We start from the raw sequence: 19400 nt of genomic DNA, 5'->3' as shown, positions 1-19400 counted from the left end.
ACTTCTGGTGGTGTTCAGAGGGACCACATGGAGTATTAAACCTGGATTGCAATATGCAAGGCCTTTACTCTGTCCCCTTAGATTACTTTTGTATGTGAGGGGGCATTGGTTTGGGCCATATCTGATAGTCCTTGGGAATTCCTCTTTTGGCTCTGCACTCAGGAACCAGTCCTAGGGCCAAAAGGGATGCCAGGGATTAAACCCGGATTGGTTGCATGCAAGACAAGTGTCCTACTCACTGTGCTACCTTCTCAGTCCTGCCCTCTCTTTTTTTTTTTTTTTTTTTTTGGTTTTTGGGCCACCCCGGTGGTGCTCGGGTTACTCCTGGCTGTCTGCTCAGAAAAAGCTCCTGGCAGGCACGGGGGACCATATGGGACATTTGGGATTCTAACCAACCACCTTTGGTCCTGGATCGGCTGCTTGCAAGGCAAACGCCACTGTGCTATCTCTCCGGGCCCCTCTCTCACTTTTTTTGTTTTGTTTTGGGCCACACCCTGTGACGCTTCGGTTACTCCTGGCTCTGTGCTCAGAAATTGCTCCTAGCTAGGGGCACCTTACGGGACACTGGGGATCGAACCTGGATCTGCCGCATGCAACACAAACGCCACACTGCTTCACTATCGCGCCGCCCTCTTAGATTACTTTTTAAAATGCAGTGTGTGCACTCTTAACAAGTGGTTGGTGGCTCTGTTGTTTGAATTTGAACTCTGTTCTCTAGGGGTGCTGCCCTCTTACACTGTTCATAACAGTGGCCTAGATTCCTGAAGGTGCTTTTCTGTCCACAACCAGTTTGTCCTTGGACTCTGATGCTTGTGGAGCAGAAGCACAGCCTGTGGTCACTTTCCAGGGTGACTAATCAGTTCTGTGTGATGATGTCAACAAGGCAGGTGCTTTCGTGGGCTTCTGAGGGTTGGTGGGCCATTGGTCCCCATAGGCATCACATGGAGTCTTCAGGAACCATTCTCTGCTTGGGGGCTGCTGTCTTATGGATTCTGCTCTTGGGAGGAAGTGCTTGCAAACTACTGGCCCTGTTCTGACTGAATTAGATATTTGGTTACTACACAGAAATGTAGTGAAAATTCTTCCATTTTTTATAAAACGATGTCTCTAAAATAATTACCACAGCATATGTGTGTCGTATCTATATGCACATAGGCAATTTGAACAAACTCAAGTGTGTGCTTTGAACTTTTTTTGTTTTGTTTTGTTTTTGGGCCACACCCGGTGTTGCTCAGGGGTTACTCCTGGCTATGCGTTCAGAAATAGCTGCTGGCACATACGAGGGACCATATGGGATACGGGGGGATCAAACTGGTCCGTTCTAGGCTAGTACACACAAGGCAAATGCTTTACCGCATGTGCCACCGCTCTGGCCCCGAGTGTGCTTTGAACATTTTTATATGTGTGTAAAGGTTTCCCTCAAAGCTTAGAGGTGAGGTGGGTGCCTAATTTGCAGGGAAATCATTTTGAGACCTTGCTTGGTTACTGCTTGCATTCCGGAAATAGGTGCTTCTCCGTAAGGGAGCGAGAGTACACTAGATTCCAACATGAGGCTTGCCTAGTGTTCACCTAAGGATGTTATCTCCTTCCCTTGCTAGCAGACTGCCACAGGAAATGGTACAGAGGGACTTTCCTTGCCAGCTTCCAGAGTGGATATTCAAGGAGAAAGATTTCAGTGACCAGCTAGGTCTGCAAGGCTGGGCTGCTGTTGGAAGATAGAGTGGCCAGAAAACCTTTAGTTCGTTATTCAGTGTTTATTAAGTAGATTCAGTCTTATATATGATATACAGATTCAAAAGAAAAAGGATTCCACATACGTATGAAATCAGTGCATTTAGCAAGTAATACCATGGAGATAAACAGCTCGATCAACAGCTCATTGGTCTTTTGTTAAGTGAGGGGGAGAGGGAGTTGGCCTGTGCTAGTCATTCCACAAACAAAACAGAATTTAGTTGCATCACGTAGAGAAGACACATCCTAAGAATTAAAATATTAAGCCACATTTACTGGAAAAAACTCACTATATAGAACACAAACTTTTATAGAGCATTGAGGAGGAAGTCCTCACCTGCTTAGAAGAGCCACATTAAGTTGCATAGGTGCATATCTGTAAAAATATAATTTAGAGGTGAAGCCATTGATTCAGTAATAAAGACTCACCTTTAAAAGTTGGTGCCATCCACTGTTTGCCTTAAGTGCCTTATGCTAACTGTCTGGAGCCCTTGTCCCACTCCAGAAGCGATGCCTCCTGCACGAACTGCCTCCAGGGGGAGCCTGAAGAAATATGCCCATGCCATCAACAGTGCCAAGTCTCTGCTCTTGGGACATGTGGGTTCTCCCAAAACATGCCCATAATGCCAGTCAGGACTTTTTAGTTCCCAGAATCAGGCTGGCCTTGGAATGTTTGGGGGTCACCCCATCCTCCCCATTCCTGGGCTGCAGGGACATCTCCCCATCCCTATCCCACATGGACAGCTGTGTCCACGCTGGCCGCTGGCCAGAAATCTATTCTGAGCTCCTACGGACCTCAGCTGCATGGAGCTGAGAAAAGTGTTCGGCAAATCTGAGTTCTCTGTGGCGTAAGGGTTTTTTGTTTGTTTGTTTTTAGGTGGAAACAGGTAAAAAGTGAGAGGTTCTTGTTTTGTGGCTTTGCTAAGCAGATGAGCAGTGAGGTGCACCTTCCCCCTCGAGCAAACCTTGCGGGACACATAGGGAACTGGGGGCATCTGTACATGTAAACAGTACACTTTCACTGAGTCCAAAATTAGGAGCAAAAATACAAAGGTTCACATTGGTCTTAGGTAGATACAGGCGGAATAGGGACGAGCTGTTTAGCTCAGAAACAACAAAAACAAAGTTTCTAAAGCACCACTAAATTATATAAAAATCAGACCATGGACGGATTGAAACCAGTATTCTGATGAAATACTTTACTATCCTGTAAAAAGTTTTACAAAAAATTACAAATTAAAAGTATCAACCCTCTGAGTTCAAAGCAGCATTTTGAGAATGAACTGGTAGTTAATCCTATTGCCGCCCCTGGAGTGGAGAGTGGCCCTGGGGAAATAGGGAGGCCTGGGCTTCCCGTGTTTGCAAATTCCTATACCTTCCTGACCCCTGCCCACCCACCCACCCTCAACACTGTCCTTGGGCATAAAAGGTCTCTTTGTAGGTGTGGCGAGGGTTTCCAGATGACCCACACGGAGACTCGGTCCCTTTCTTGTTGGCTCAGCCCCCTGACAAACTATCTTAGGGTGCCCCAAGGCCCTTGTGCACAGTGGCTGTGGGATGAAGGTGGGATCTGGGGGTGGGTTGGAGGGTCTGGGGTGGGGGAGCCAGGTTCGGGAGAACCAGGTCTTGGGTGTTACTTGCTGAGTCAGGAGGCGCAATAAGGGTTGAATACGGGTTGCATCTTTCAAAACAAAAGCAAAACAAGTTCCCTGACTGAACTAGCTAACGGGATCCTGTTTCCACACAGTAATTGCTCCTGATTCTGCCCTTTGCAGAGCTGCATTACGTAGCTGGAAAGGAGCTCACCATCACAAGAGGGCCATCAGCCTGGAAGAGTTGGCTGTCCTGGAGGTGTGGCTGTGAGCCCCAAAGAACTCCACCACTATTGTCTTTCCTTCTCTCAGAAACCCACAGAGGCCCCTACGCCAAGCGCAGTGCCAACAGCGACCTGCTAGGACAGCTTGAACTCAGGAAAATAACATGACATCAAACGGTAGCAAAAGGCTGATCTTTAGATCCAATTCCTGTGGGTGCATCGGGAACCCCTTTCCCAGTCTTCCTCACTCCTCTCTGTTACGAAATGTGAACCACTTGGGCCTGGCTTGGGTCCAGCCTCCCGGAGGAAAAAATGACATGTTGAGCAATTGATATCAAGAAGTCTAAGGCGGCGATTGTCTCTGCCAGTTTTTAACATTACGATTTTCACAAATTGTCTGGGGTAACATTTTGCAAAAGATCTACCGATCATTTTGTAGTATTGTTCACACACAAAAATAAATATTTACACAAATTCAAACATCCGGGAGCAGTGCTGAGCAGATGAGGGCTGGATGAGTGCATGGCTGGGGTGTGGAGGCGGCCTTGGGCACTGGAGTTTGTGCTGTGCGAAGGGGATCCTGGCCTTGCGGAGACTTGGGGGGTGAGGCCGATGGAAGGCAAGAGGCGGTGTGGCTGGGTGGGGTGTCGGAGGCCACTGGAGAGAAAAAAAGGCCATCTCCAGCCTCTAGCCGGAAGCACAGGATGGGCAGACATCCTGCTTTGCCCCTCTGGCTCTGGAGCCCCTAGCTCACGGACCTGAGGCAGTGTGCGGTATCCACACTAGGGTCCCTTTCCTGCCCCTCCTAGGGGTGCAAGGAGACAGACAGAAGAGCTGGTTTGGGGTAGGGTGGCCTGCTTGGGGCTGAGTAGCTCTTGGTGGCTGGGCTGGGGTTCACATGGCCGGGGCTCCCCTGGGGCCTCTCTGCGTTGAGGGAGGAAAGGCAACAACAGGGCTTCTGCCGGCTCTGGGCAGGGCGGACAGCAGTGCACTGCGTCATGGCTACGGAGTGTTCCACGGGGAGGCCCGGGGGCCTCTGAGGTCTGGGCGAGTCCCTGGTTTTAGCAGCACTGGTAGGTATTGCACTGAGCAAGAGGAAGTGCCTATCGGGGCGCAAGGGGACCAAGCCAGCTCTTCCTGCCTGCCCACGTTCACACTCCAGGGAGATGGGTTTGTTCCAGGACTGGTCCCTCAGGAAGAAGGCCTGACCCAAGGGGACCCCAAGTGGCTTCTCCACTTCCATGGAGGCTCCCTTCGACCTGGGGTCTCACATCTTCCGTTCTGTCTGGTGGCTGCCTGACACTGGGGGTGTTCACCCAGAAGCAAAGGGTGCTGGGTAGGCCTGGCCTGGGTAGAGTGGGGTGCGGTCTCTGGGATGGGGGCTCCCCACACTCTGTCCTGGGGAGCCGCTGGGAGGGCTGGGGACAAGGGACTTGGGTGGCTGCTCTGCTGGGGAGGGACAGGGCTCCCTCTCTGGACTTACCTCCCAGGCAGCCCCTCAGAGCAGGCTCGGGCACATCCTGGAAAAAGCCCATGCTGGAGTGTGAGGTAGAATACAGGTGACCGTGACTGGGGCATCTGGGGGTGCTGGGGGGAGCCATTTCTGTTTGTCTCTGCTTTGCAGTGGATTGGGGAGAGTCCTGCTGCTTGGCGGTGCTGGGCACTTGGAGGGGGGGTGGGGGCCCGGCCAGCCCGGCATGTGCCCGCCCCACCCGCGCCAGTGTAGTGATATGGAATGTTAGGTCACAGGGACACATCCTTCTGATCAGACAGACACAGACTGGCAATCTGTACAAACACAAAAGAATCCATTTTCAGAAAAATAAATTACTAAAGGGTGAGGAAGAAAGGGTCCACTTTTGTTTGTCTCAATAAATATGCGATTCTGCTCACCTAAGACTTGAAAAGGTAATTATCTGGGGGTGGGGTTCTAACATCAGGGTCCACGAAGATGATTTTAAAGAGAGATGTGGCCCCAGTGGCTGGCCAGGGGCACCCCAGCCTGTCCAGAGCTGCCCCATCCACCTCTTCCAAGCAGGATCAAAAGCACCCGTGTGGCGAGATTCCAAAAAAAAAAGTGTCCTTGTGCCCAAAGTTTCAGGTGCTTGGAGTGTGGCGAGAAACAGCTCGTGTGATCCCACCTCTTTCGGAAAACAGAATGTACCAACTGGCGAGGCAGGAAGCCAGGTCTGGGCCGGGACAGCCTCCTTCCCGAGGGTCATGCGCTCCAGGCGCCGAGGGGGGGTCAGTTCTGCTGTAAAATGAGGTTCTCCAGTTCATCTGCGGAACGCAGCAGGAAGGCGGCCGACTCTCTGTAGCCGGCAATGAGCTGCCGCACCGCGCTGATCTCCGTGGGGCTGAGCTGGGCGGTGGCCATGGTCCTGCTGGTGCTGTTGCCAGAGGGCGTGGGTGTGGGTGTGGTCGATGTGGTAGAGGCCCCACCCTTCATGCTGAGGTCCGTAGGCCCTAGGGGGAGAGAGACAGGGTTGCACTTGAGCCAGAGGTGGTGATGAGGCACCTGGCTCACCAGGCACCTGGCTCACCCTGCACCTGGCCTGGGGCGAGGATGGGAGGCATGTCCATGGTGGGACCTAGGTCTGGGACCACCCCTGGCTCTACTGGAGGCAAGTGAAGCTAAGTCCAGGCTCTGGTCTCTGGAGAATGGACTCGGCAATTAAACGGCCCAACTCCCCAATACCGTGAGCGGAGCCAAGGGTCCCCAGCATGTAGCAGGCAAGTACAGCAAGACATGCAAGTGGGAGAGGGGGCTCTGGAACATCCAAGGTGACAGGGGGAGCCTAAGGTGCCTCTGGGGGTATGCTCCACTTTGTTCTTTCCAAAAAGGTAGATTTCCAAAGGACAACTGGTTATTTTCCTTTTTTTTGGGGGGGGGGGTCACACCCAGCAGCGCTCAGGGGTTACTCCTGGCTCTACACTCAGAAATCGCTCCTGGCAGGCTCGGGGACCATATGGGATGCCAGGATTCAAACCACCATCCTTCTGCATACAAGGCAAACACCCTACCTTCATGCTATCTCTCCGGCCCCTATTGTTGTTTTTAGTTTAGGTTTTTTTTTTTTTTTTTGGGGGGGTCACACCTGGTGGCGCTTAGGAGTTACTCCTGGCTCTGCACTCAGAAGCTGCTCCTGGCAGGCCTGGGGGACCATATGGGATGCTGGAATTCGAATCATCATCAGTCCTGTGTTGGCTGCATGCAAGGTAAACACTATCACTTTGGCCCTGGTTTTTTTTTTGTTTGGGGGCCACACCTGGCTCTGTACTCAGGGATCACTCCTGGTGGGACTTGGGTGACCAGCAGTTGAACCCATATTGACCACCAGCAAGGCAAGTGCCTCACCCTCTGTTTTCTCTCTCTCTCTCTCTCTCTCTCTCTCTCTCTCTCTCTCTCTCTCTCTCTCTCTCTCTCTCTCTCTCTCTCTCTCTCTCTCTCCACACACACACACACACACACACACACACACACCTGGCTGTTTTCTGCCCCCACTCCCCACAAACAGGGCTGTTTCCTGCTGCATAATGATGGATATTTGCCAAAGGGAAGCTGGAGGCAGGCCCCAGTGACACAGGGTTAGGGTACTTCCCCTCACTAAAAAAAATGTGCAGGGCAGTGTCCCCAGGAGAGTGGGGATGTGGCCCAACAAAGGACCCTCATATCCTGGGTCTCTGGCCTCCTTGCCTTGAGCAAGATGGACTCAATGAGCAAGGCAGCTAGCTGGCACCTCTGGGGAGCCACCTCTGGCAGCTGCAGAGATTAGTGTGGGGAGCTGCCTCCAAGGTTGAAGCACTAGGTGGGAATGACAAAGTGAATTCAGACAAGCATCCACCCTCCCAGGTTGGTTTGATGGATAACTTTTGCCAGGTGATCTGGGGGTGGGCCAGACCACACATCTGAGTGAATGAAACTTCGTCTCCCACATGAGGCCAGCCATGGGGCCTGGAGGGAAGGATAAGCCAGGGTCATTGGGGACGAAGTGACACGGGAGGCAAGGAAGGCACCCAACAGGCCTTTTTAATGTATATCTATACTGGGGAAGTTGGGCCACATTCAGTGTGCTTGGAGGCCACCTAGGGCACCAGGATTCAAGCCCCAGTCAGGTCCGTACAAGGCAAGTAAATGAGTACCTTCCTAGCTGTATAAATTCTCCAGCCCTAGGTTTTCTTCTGGAACCAAGGTGCCCTCCTGGCCTCCTGGGGAGGTGCATCCCAGTGTCAGACCGACCCAGTTCCAGCCGCCCTGCCCCTTTCCAGAAAGCCCAACTCACCGTTACTGTGATTTCCTGTTTGGAGGGAGGCGGAGGGCTGCAAATTGCTGCCCAGGGCCCCATACCCTCGGTAGCTGTAGTTGAGGCCGCCGTTGGCATACACGGGGTCCTGGGAGTAGGCAGAGGCGGGCAGTGAGTAAGAGGAGTGGGTGACAGCCGCTGAGTCCCGGGCGTGCTGCTTGTCCAGAGCTATGGGTTCATCCTGTATCGGAAGATGGCGCTTGGAGCCAAGCAAAGCTGCAGGCCCCCCACAACCCCTAAGGACCCTCCACCCACAGCAATGGAGCTTCCAGCTTCTTATGATGTAGGTGTCCCCGTCCTCTCTATGGCCCTGATGTGAATGTGAATTTTTATTGGGCTCAAGGCAAACTCCGAAGCTGTTGGGTTTTCTCCTGTGTGCTCTAACCCTGAGGTCTGGCCCAACTGCGCCGAGGATAAAGTATGCCAGGGCTCACCTGTGAGGACTGGTAGATCTCCAGGCGCATCCTTTTGGCCGCCTTCCGTGTCTCACTCTCGCAGGCAGCTGCCAGGATGTTCTCTGCCATGGCTGAGGTCAGGTGGGGAGGCGTAGGTCTGGTCTGCAATGAGGCAGTAGAACCTGGGTTGGCGCTGTCACAGAGCCCCCGCCATGGGGGGTGTACAGGCCTGGGGTTCGGGTTCTGGCACCTGGGTCAACTTCTGGGCCCCAGCATACACCAGGATGGGCTTCTTCAACCCTTCCCAGATTAATGCATTTGGGCAAACTGGCAGAAATACCTGGCTTCACAGCCCAATGGGCTGCGATAGGACATAGTGTCATCCCCAGTTCAGAAACCTTTCAGAAGCCAATATAGCAGGGACAGTACTTGCCTTGTATGTAGTGGACTTGGGCTCAACCCCAAGCACCCAATATGGTCCCCTAAACCCTACAAGAAGTGATCCCTGAGCATAGAGCCAGCAGTTAGCCTTGAGCACTGATAGGTATAGCCCAAATCAGCCCCCCACCAAAAAAAAAACCCAAAAACCCTAGTTGTGACATTGTAACTCACTGTATAATTTCTTATAATTACATATGAACACATAATTATTTAAAAGTTAAAACCTGTCTAGTTTTAGGACTCTTATTCTTTGCTTTTTTGTTATTTTTTTTTTGGGGGGGGGGACCACACCCTGTAGCACTCAGCATTTACTCCTGGATCTGCACTCAGAAATCACTCCTGGCAGGCTCGAGGGACCACCATATAGGATGCCGGAATTCGAACCACCATTCATCCTGGGTTGGCTATGTGCAAGGCAAATGGCCTACTGCTGTGCTATCTCTCCAGTCCAGTTTTAGGACTCTTAGCAGGTAAGATGCTTGCCTTGCATGTACCTGACCCAGGTTGGATCACTAGCTTCCCATATGGTAGTCCCCCAAGCACTACCTGAGCTCAAAGCCAAGAGTAAACTCTGAGCATGAGCATGTGACCCAAAACCCAAAAGAAGGGGCTGGAGTGATAGAATAGGAGTAGGGTGTTCACCTTGTAAGAGGCCGACCCAGGATGGACCCAGGATCAATTCCCAGTATCCCATATGGTCCCCTGAGCCTGCCAGGAGTGATTTCTAAGCACAGAGCCAGAAAACAAAACCCCTAAACAACATAGGATGTGGCCTCAAAACAAAAACAAAAAAAGAAACCTTTCAGTGTTTTTGTTTTGGGGCTATCCCCAGTGGTACTCAGGGCTGATTCCTGGCTCTGCATTCAGGGATCACTCCTGGTGAGGCTTGGGGACTATAGATGTGGCGCTGGGGATTAAACCCAGGTTGGCCATGTGCAAGGCAAGCGCTCTGCTTTGTCCATTGTACTTTTTTTTACGCCCAAAACTTTCAATATTGCCATATTATTCAGTTTATATATCAATCCTCCCATCCCATCCCACACACGTAATATACCTGGGAAAGATGGCTCAGTGGGCTGGAACATATTTTGTATGTGGGAGCTCTTGGTTAGATCCTGGGTACTGTATGCTGCTTAGCACCACAAGGAATGAGCCCCAAGAAAACAGCACCACTAGATGTGACCCCCAAACAAACAGGAAAGGTAGACTTCTTGTAGGATGGGGACTGCAGTGTGTATGTCCTGGAGATGTAGAGAGGCCAGGGTGGAGGCTGTCCAGGAACCCCAAGGTGTGATGGGGGCTGAGGAGGAAGAGCTCACCATTTCCATGCCGTTCTTCTTCATGCGCCGGCAGGACTTGAGGTACGTGCGAATGCGCTTGCGGGCACGCTCCTGGAACTCGGGGAACTGGCGGCTACAGGATTCGATGATGGCCTGAATCTTCTCCTTGGGCTGCTTGGAGATGGGCACCATGCGGTCCAGGTTCTCGTCCACGAAGAGCCTCACAAACATCTGTGGGAAGACACAGCCACTGAGACAGGCTGCTCGCAGCTGCGAACCACTCCCTGCTTCCCCACGCCTACCCCCCAACAGGTGCTCACGTTGAAGGCCTTGAGGCGCTCGGGATCCATGCCTTCAGAGTCGTTCATCTTGTCATTGTCCTCATGGTCATCATGGTCATCGTCGTCATCATCCGCAGGGGCGGCCCGGCCCACCGTCAGGTCCTCAGGACAGCCACTGACCTCGGTCTTGATGGAATCATAGCTCCCCGAGCTGTAGGGTGGGGACTGAGGGAGGGTGAAGGGGGTCATTAGGAATCCTCCACAGGCCCTATTGAGTTTGGGGACTGGGATGGGTAACACACTCTGTTGCCTGAGCAGGCCGCTCACACCCTGAGCAAGTCACCTCATTGCCCCCCCATGCAGCTGAGCCCTGGCTATGCTGCCCAGTTCAGGGACAGGTGGGTACTGAGGTGCACCCCATCCCAGCTAGCCTTCTATGACTATTGCTGGCAACTGGCGCTGACTGGGAGGTTTACTTCCTTGATTCCTTCTGGGATTTGCAGCCCAAGCCAACAACTGAGCTGTCATAGCAGCATTATACTGTGTGTCAGGATAAGGGGAGACAAATTATGGGTAGGTGAAGACTAGCCAAGGCAGTGGGGCTAAAAGTGCGCATTCCAATGAGCAAAGTGATGGCACAGTAGGTAGGGAGTTTGCCTTATACGTGGCCAACCCAGGTTTGATCCCTGGCACCCCTTACAGTCCCGAGCCAGGAGTGATTCCTGAGTGCAGAGCCAGGAGTAACCCCCGAGGCACGGCTGGATGTGGCCCTAAAACCAAAAAATTAAAACCTACATTCCAGGAGCTCCTGGGCAGGAGTTTGCCTGTCGGCCCTGAACCCTGATACAGAAATGGGGAGGGACCCAGTTCAGCCAGCACCTCATACCACCTCACCCACACACATGGACGGACACACAGACAATGAGCTAGTGGGAAGTCGGCCTCATGGAGCAAAGAGCTGCTGCTCAGACCCGAAGTAAGGGTCTGAGGGGCCCATAACCAGGCTGTGCAAGGCACCCCTCCCCTTTGCAATAGCTGATGCTAGCATTGATCTAGAGAGGCCTCCGGGGCCCTGGGCTCCTTAGTCACAGTTCCTTTCTTGAGGTCAGAGAGGATTAGAAAGGGGGGATGACCACAGCTGCCAACACCCATATTTCCAGCCTCTGGAGCCCACCCACAGCCTGAGCAGGTCGGGGTGAATATGCCAATTCCTGCTGCAGGGGCAGCTAGAGCTAGACCAGCCCAAGACACTCAGAGGCCTTGGGTGTTAGGGCGGGCCACACACATCCTGATGACCTCCAGCAAGCCCACTTCACAGATGAGGACTCAAGACAGAGGAGGAGAGCAGAGAGAGAGAGAGGAGAGAAGGGGAGATCAGAGGGGAGGTGAGTAAGGAACAGGGAGGGAGGGAGATGTGCAGGGAAGGGGAGGACAAAGGCATGGGAGGGAAGCAAGGACAGGTTCAAGGCCACCCAGAGAGCTTCTCTACCACCTACCTCAGGGGTGGACTTCACCCCGTACTTGACGCGGCTCCGCAGCCCGTCGGTGCAGCCATCCGAGGGGTAGGACGGGGTGCTGAGCGCCGAGGCCGGGAGCTTGTCGCACAGGTTGATGGGCTGGTCCTCGGCAGTGGCCGTGAAGTCCATGGGGGCCACCGCCCCGTTGCCGTTCATCTCGGGGAAGGCCGGGTCGCCCTGAGTGCTGCTGGATGCCGAGGGGTTCAGGGTGGAGGACCCATGGCCGCTGCCACTCTCCGACGAGGAGTCGTCTGCAACCAGAGACCCGCGTGTGAGCCCGACACAGGCCTGGAAACCAAGCCAGGATGTATGTATGTGTGTGTGTGTGTGTGTGTGTGTGTGTGTGTGTGTGTGTGTGTGTGTGTGTATCTGCAGTCTCAGTGTGTGTGTGTGTGTGTGTGTGTGTGTGTGTGTCTGTGTGTGTGTGTGTATCTGCAGTCTCAGCTCTAAGGTGCCTGCAGCCTACCAGGGGCCCCTGGAACACACCCCAGAAGCCATCCCCATTCCCTCTTTTTTGCACACTTGTCCCTCCTCAACCTCCTCACCACCAGGCCCTGGAGGCTCTGCTGGGCCCCTTAGCTGAGTCCAGGGGTGCTGCCCGTCCTGGGATGGTGAGCACAGGTGCAGTTACACCCGGACCCCGCTCCTTCTGCGCCCTGAGCACGGCCAACAGGCTGGGACACCCTGAGCACGGGTGGCAGGGTCTGGGGGAGACATCCTGCCCCTAAACCGGCCAGTGCAGGCGGCGCCCCACAAAGCGCAGCCTCGAGCGCCCCCTGCTGCCGAGCGGGAGGCATCACCCGGACGCGACGCCCCGCAAAGACTGAACTTCAACTGGGGCCAGACAGCCCGACATTCGCCCCGCCCGGAATGTCGGAGGCAGGGGAGGGCCGTGTGGTTCCCAGGGGCTCCCAGGTCGAGGAGAGCCCCGCTCTGTCCTTGCACCTGCAGCGGGGAGCTCCCCCAAATCCCTTCCCCCAGCCCAGGGGCCTGCGGGGACCCCCCCTCCACTGTCCCAGCAGATTAGGGAGACTTAGGCCCCAGTGCTGGGGCGCCGGGAGCAAGCGACTCCTACATGTCCCCATGGCGACCAAGAGGCTCTGGGCCCCAACCAATCGCCGGCCTCCTGCCGGCCCGGAGGTGGGGCCCGGCTGCCCATCAAGCAGTCGGGGTGCTGGGCAGAGGGGGGCGGGGAAGGCCTCAGACATTGGCACCGTCCCCAAGGGCCAGGCTGCCCCTCCTCTTCCTCTTTGGGAGGGGAGCCAAGCCACCCTACAAACAGCTCCCACCTGCTGACTCGGCAGCACCCTGCTCTGGGACGCCCCGTCACTCCAGCCCATCGACAGGACAGCCGGAAGGGACTGGGCCTGAGTCCCGAAGGCTGAGTCCTGCAGAACACCCCCGCACCCCTACGGTTTAGGGGGGGAAGGAGTTAGGGACCCAGGGTCCTGACTGAGCGCCTATTGCACCATCCAGCCCCAGGCCTCTGTTAACCAGAGCACCCCGCAGATCTTGGGCTGGCCAAACAACACCTCTTTCTTGCACTCAAGGGCAGCTCCTCCTGGGGAGCTGGCAACGCCCCTAGAACCTTCCAGTCCTCTGCCTAGTGCAGGGACACAAAGGGCCTGCCAGGTAGACATTTTTGTTTGTGTGTGTGTTTGTTTGTTTTTTGGGTCACACCCGGCAGTGCTCAGGGATTCCTCCTGGCTCTATACTCAGAAATCGCTCCTGGCAGGCTCGGGGATCCATATGGGATGCCGGGATTCGAACCACCGTCCTTCTGCATCTAGGGCAAACGCCCTACCACTGTGCTATTTCTCCAGCTCAGGTAGGCTTTTTTTTTTTTTGCAGCCGCTGAGGGTCATGCTTAGCAGCTGACTAGTCCAAGGCCAGGAGTGCACAGGTGTGGGATGTGTGCCCGCTAGTAGTAGTCTTAAACTACAACCACTAAAAGCAGGCCCATTGTTCCCATAGAAATACTGGTAAGTTTGTTGATTTAACTTCAAATATTTTATTTGTTCCTGTTTTTCTTTTTTTTTTTTTAACTTCAAAATAAGGTATGTGCAGTGTGCATAGGATTTTGTTCATAGTTTTTTTTTTTTTTCTGGGTCACACCCGGCAATGCTCAGGGGTTCCTCCTGGCTCTACGCTCAGAAATCGCTCCTGGCAGGCTCGGGGGACCATATGGGATGCCAGGATTTGAACCACCGTCCTTTTGCACGCTATCTCTCTGGCCCACAGTTTTTTGTTTTTTTTTTTAAACTATAGTCTGGTCCTCCAATGGTCTGAGGGACAGTGAACTGTTCTCCTGTTTAAAAAAATAGAGGACCCCTGGAACGCATCAACTGCATTCTCTGTAGGTCCTCCTACACCCACCCTGGGTCCTCCTGCACTTCACAGCTCCAGGCCTTCTTTGCCAGCCAGGCCAGCTGGCTGCTGTGTGGTTTCATGTGGGAAATTCCAGTCACCAGGCCAGGTTGATCTCACACTTACTTCCTGGGATTTAGTGGACCTTGGGAGAAACTTCCACAAGTACCCACCCAGCATAGCACTAATCTAGAGGAGGCCAAGCTCCTCCTGTAAGGATGCACCCTCCCCTGCACACACTCCAGCCATTCCACTGAGCAGCTCAACTCTAGCTGTTTGGTTTACCCTTCACTACACCTCTTCCCCCTAGAACCCAGAGCCCCTCAGGCCTTGTCTCTGGAAGGTGCTACTTGATGAGTCTGAGACATCCCATGACAAACCCCCCACCCCCCATGCTCAGGCCCAGGGGCAATTCCCCAACCACCTACTCCCTGACCAAGTCACCCCTGATGTGTCTGGGGGCATCACAGTCCCCTGGCCATGCTTCAAGTTCCAAGGTTAGATCTGTCTAACGAGGTTAGACAGGTGGGCATCCCTGAGCACCTCCCAGCCCAGTGGCTGGAACATATGCTTTAGCTCCTTGCTTCCAGGGTCGGAGACTGCCCCACAGGACAGCAAGAGCCTGGCTTTCCTGGGCCATGCCATCAGGATCTTTAGGAGAATATTCCTATATATTCCACACACAAAAACAAAGCTTCTCTCGAAAAGATCTCTCACCTGTTCCATCCTCCCTCTCCCTGCACAGCCTACATCCCTCTCCTCCCTGGGATGAGCTCTGCAGAGGGTCTGTAGCATGTGAATATAGAGCGTATGAATATGAATATCCCCATGTTAAAATACTGGCAATGGGTTGACATCCTTTATGCTAAAAATAATGGCCAGATAACGTTTGGATAAACAAAATATGCCCTTATCGTGTGGGAAATATTACTCAGCCATAAAAAGGGGGAAATGAAATTCAGATTCATACTACAGCCTAGATGCATTTGGAGAACATGCTGTCAGGTGGAATATGCCAAATTCAAGTGGAAGAATGAATAAGTCCATGTGGGAGCAATTTCTAGGGCAGGCAGATGCAAAAAAGACAAGCAGTGTTTCTATGGGTAGGGAGGAGGTAGAAGGGAGAATTTTTGCCTCAAGGGCAGATTCAACTCAGGGAGATGCAAATCCCTTTCAGTAAACCATTGGGGGGCTGGCCATTCCACACTTCCAGTGGATTTACTACTGGGCAAATCCACTCTTAGAAATGGTAACATTGGGGCCGGTGAGGTGGCGCTAGAGGTAAGGTGTCTGCCTTGCAACCACAGTTTGATCTCCCTGCGTCCCATATGGTCCCCCCAAGCCAGGGGCAATTTCTAAGCGCTTAGCCAGGAGTAACCCCTGAGCATCAAATGGGTGTGGCTCCCCCAAAAAAACAAAACAAACAAGAAACCCCCTCCCAAATGGTAACATTTAGGGCCAGAACAATAGCACAGCAATAGGGCGTTTGCCTTGCATGTGGCTGACCCAGGATAGACCTGCGTTTGATCCCCGGCATCCCATATGGTCCCCCAAGCCAAGAGCAATTTCTGAGCGCATAGCCAGGAGTAACCCCTGAGTGTCACCGGGTGTGCCACCCCCCAAAAGAAAAGAAATGGTATGGTAATATTTGGGCCGGAAAGAGTACAGTTGGTAAGGTGCTTGCCTTGCAAATAGCTGAGCCGACTCAGGTTCGATCCCTGGCACTCCATATGGTTCCCAGAGTCTGCCAGGAGTGTGATTCCTGGCTGCAGAACCAGGAACAAAAATTGAAATGGTGGGCTGGAGAGATAGGATGGAGGTAGGGCGTTTGCCTTGCATGCAGAAGGACAGTGGTTCTAATCCTGGCATCCTATATGGTCCCCCAAGCCTGCCAGGAGTGATTTCTGAGCATAGAGCCAGGAGGAACCCCTGAGTGCTGCCAAGTGTGACCCAAAAAGCAAAAAAAAAAAAAAAAAAAAAAAAAAAAGGTAACATTGAAAACAAAGAAATGGTAACATTGAAAAAAAAAAAAGAAATGGTAACATTGTTTTGCCACAAGAAAACTGCTCCCCTCAGAACCCCAAGCAGGGAACCCGAGGAAGTAGGGAACCAGAGGAACTAGGGAACCAGGGAACCAGGGAATAAGAGGGAAGTGGCAGAGTGCAAACTTGGCTTGTGGGGCATCTGAGTTCCATCCTCAGTGGCTGGAAGCACCCTGGTGTAACCTGGGGCACACGCTGGGCACAGCAAACAGCCGCAGACGCCCTGAACAGAGCTCCCTCACTCCACAGAGCTACCAGCACACAGCACAGCACTGACAGGGGAAAACTGAGGGGGGCCGTCATAGATGGAGACCACTGCATTTTGCTGAGTCTATTTCCTTCCCATGTGGCTGTCACATCCGGGGCAGTAGACCCGTGCAGCATCTGTGTGGGTGCAGAGAGGGGAAGCCTGGGAGGAAAGTCAAATCCAAGCTCCCTTCCGGTTGCCCCCATTTCCCTCACACTCGCCTTTCTCAGACACAGGTTTCTAGGGTCCCTCCAAGCCCAGCACTGGGTCCGAAGTGGGCAGAGAAAAGGCAGGAGGAACAGGGCTGAGGATGGAGAAGATGTTTCTCCCTCCCCAGCTCAGTCACAGGAAAGCAAATGAGGGGGCGCTCTCAGACTAGGTCTGGTGCAAGAAGAGACCCAGAGTCAGGATTGAAGAGGGAACTTTCTGACCTAGATCCATACTGGCCCCTTTGCCAGAAGCCCTCTGGGACTGTAGACCCCGTCTACAGAACTCATCCCAGGGAAGGGGGAGCGTGGTCTGTGCAGGAAAAGGGAAAATGAGGCAGGTGAGAGGTCTTTTCAAGAGAAGCGGAAGAGGGACTAGAGCGGTGGCGCAAGTGGTAGGGTGCCTGCCTTGCATGCGCTAACCTAGGATGGACTGCGGTTCGATTCCCCAGCATTCCATATGGTCCCTCAAGCCAGGAGCGATTTCTGAGTGCATAGCCAGGAGTAACCCTTGAGCGTCACTGTGGCCCCAAAAAACAAACAAACCAAAAAAATAAATAAAAAACAAAGAGAGAGAGAAATGGAGGGAAGGTGCAGTATGGGGGGTGGGGGTTTGGCATAGTCTGTGCCTGAGCCCCCTGGCAGTGATGAAGATGAGCAGCAGCTGCAGTGTCTCCTGAACTCCACCGAGGCCTCGCCACCAGCTGCTCCCTGCACACTCGACACCATGCCCAGCCTGCTCTGCAAAACTCTGCCCCTGCTGCGCTGCCCCCTGACCTGGTTCTCCCAGAGCCATATGCTCACAACACAGCTTTGTGGCTCGAATCTGTGCCCAGTGCCCACGGTGAGCAGGATGGAGTTGTACCCCTCTCCAAATGCCTCATTCCTTGCTCCAGATGGGTGCCCAGGTCTAGCCAATGAACACTGCTCACCACAGTTACCTGGGATGAAGCATGTGACTGAGCCGGTCCCAGAGACATGGGGCCTTTGCTGACATGACAGGTGTCATCACTGATCAACCCAGGACTTGCTGGGGCAGCAGTCAGGAGTCACTGGGGCCAGCTAGCCTGAGGATGCCTCTAGCCATGCCACATGGTGCCAAAATGTTGAAACACCGGGCTGACACGAGCCGAGCAGACACCCCCTGACCACTAAGCTATGGCCCCAGACATCAAATGCTCTCTTATGGCCAAAGCAAAGCCAGACAGAGCTGTGTCTTGGTCTGATCTTAGCCTAATCCTGGGTCCTCTCCCCCCGCCCCTCGGCTCCCTCCTCCTCACTGGAACCCCAGGGATGGGCAGAGTTTTGAGTGCAGGGGCTCCCTGCCACCCAAAAGTAGGGAGAGAAGAGACAGAGGCTAATCTGGCTCCAGGCCCCACATGAGGCCTCCTTTGAAAGGCAAAGGGTTACAGCTTATAGAGACAGACAGGTACCAATGCAGGAGGAGCCACACGGGCGGGCGACCTTGGGCATGGCCCGCCCCAGGCTCAGCACCCTTATCTGCAGCCCAGGGAGTCACCACTGACGCCCTCTGTCTCCAGCCCTTTATGGCTCTGAGGGTGCAGTCAGCCCACAGCACCCAGGGCTGGAGAAGCAGGGCTCATGGGGGAAGGGAACAGTGAGGGGAGGCGGGTCTCCAGCCAAAGGGTGCTGTGGGCAGAAGCAAGATCTAGGAGAGCCTGCCCCACACCATCTCCTTATCAGTGCAGTCTGGTAAGGGGAAGGCTGCTCTGGGCTGTCACCCCACCCTCCCTAGGACCCAAAGGCCACAGGGGTCACAGAATAGGGGGTCCAGGCCCTGTGGGGGAAGGCTGCCACCAGGGCAACTCCTTGCTCTGGGCAGGACTCACACGGAGCACTGGTGCCGGAACCCTGCGGGCAGGGAAGTGTGGCCATGCCCACGGGCCCTAACGCAGGGCAGCGCGCTGCTATTCAAATGGGGGAACTGGCCATGAATGGGAGAAATTGTTCCTCCCTCTGTCCCGTCTCCAGATGGAGACAAAAACCTCTTTTACCTCAGCAAACAATGACCTTATGTGGGCGCCAGCGCCCTGCGGCCCACACAGGCCCAGCTCTGTGTAAGCTGGGCTCTGGGGCACTAGCCAGCGGCACCCTCTCCCAGGGGGTTGCCCACACCAACTCCTGGAGCCAGCTGGGCCTGGGTCCTCAGGCCCACAGGCCAGGGCTGGGGTCATGCCAGCCATGGGCCAGGCAAAAAGGTGTAAGCACTGGAACTCGCTTTTCTTTGCCATTGGACTGTGCAGGGGAGTCAGGTTGGCGGGGGTGGGGGGGTGGTGGGGAGAGGGGTGGGGTGGGGATGGGCAAGGAGACATCAATAATATGCACATAAAGGGGAGCAGGGGTCCGACAGTTCCACATGGGCTGGGGCTATCTGCAGGCCATTTTGCACCACTTCCCACACCCCATGGACTCTAGGCTGTCTGGGGGTGTGGGGGGGTGTGGTGTGGTGGTGCAAGCATTCACCTCATAAGAATTGGCCCTTGCCTGCTCTGAAAAGGCCAGTGGCTGGCTCTGTTTACATGATGCATAGATCCCTAGAACTCCAGGCTCCTAGTGGGCCACCCATTCTCTTCTTCCCGGAAGGAAGAAATGGGGAGGAACCCGGGGTCACATGGGGGGCACTGAAGGGTGGGGTGAGGCTATGCCACTGGGATCTTACAGGCCTGGGAGGAAGCCACCCAGCTAACTGCTCTGCCATCTGGCCTTCAGACCTTGGCTGAATCCAACCTCTGGAGACCTCTGGAAGATCCCC

At 54.1% G+C, this 19400-nt stretch overlaps 2 protein-coding genes across 4 annotated transcripts in view; both read right to left on the bottom strand.

Moving 5' to 3' along the window:
• Positions 1 to 19400, bottom strand: part of COMMD7 (COMM domain containing 7) — a 911502-nt gene that overhangs the window by 616539 nt on the left and 275563 nt on the right. The window lies entirely within an intron of this gene.
• The window catches only part of NOL4L (nucleolar protein 4 like), a 139822-nt gene continuing 124285 nt past the window's right edge, over positions 3864 to 19400 (bottom strand). For all 3 annotated transcript variants that reach the window (XM_049779183.1, XM_049779184.1, XM_049779185.1), the window contains 6 exons: positions 11745 to 12016; positions 10288 to 10473; positions 10007 to 10198; positions 8286 to 8408; positions 7831 to 8032; positions 3864 to 6013 (listed from right to left, as the gene is read on the bottom strand). In XM_049779183.1, the coding sequence (XP_049635140.1) occupies positions 5793 to 6013; positions 7831 to 8032; positions 8286 to 8408; positions 10007 to 10198; positions 10288 to 10473; positions 11745 to 12016 (1196 nt within the window). In that variant the 3' untranslated portion in view covers positions 3864 to 5792. The remainder of the gene's footprint in view (positions 6014 to 7830; positions 8033 to 8285; positions 8409 to 10006; positions 10199 to 10287; positions 10474 to 11744; positions 12017 to 19400) is intronic.

Source organism: Suncus etruscus, chromosome 9 (assembly GCF_024139225.1).
Source record: "Suncus etruscus isolate mSunEtr1 chromosome 9, mSunEtr1.pri.cur, whole genome shotgun sequence".
NCBI classification, from domain to species: domain Eukaryota; kingdom Metazoa; phylum Chordata; class Mammalia; order Eulipotyphla; family Soricidae; genus Suncus; species Suncus etruscus.
The sequence above is the reverse complement of the archived record's forward strand: the minus strand, read 5'-3'. Positions and strand labels throughout refer to the sequence as shown.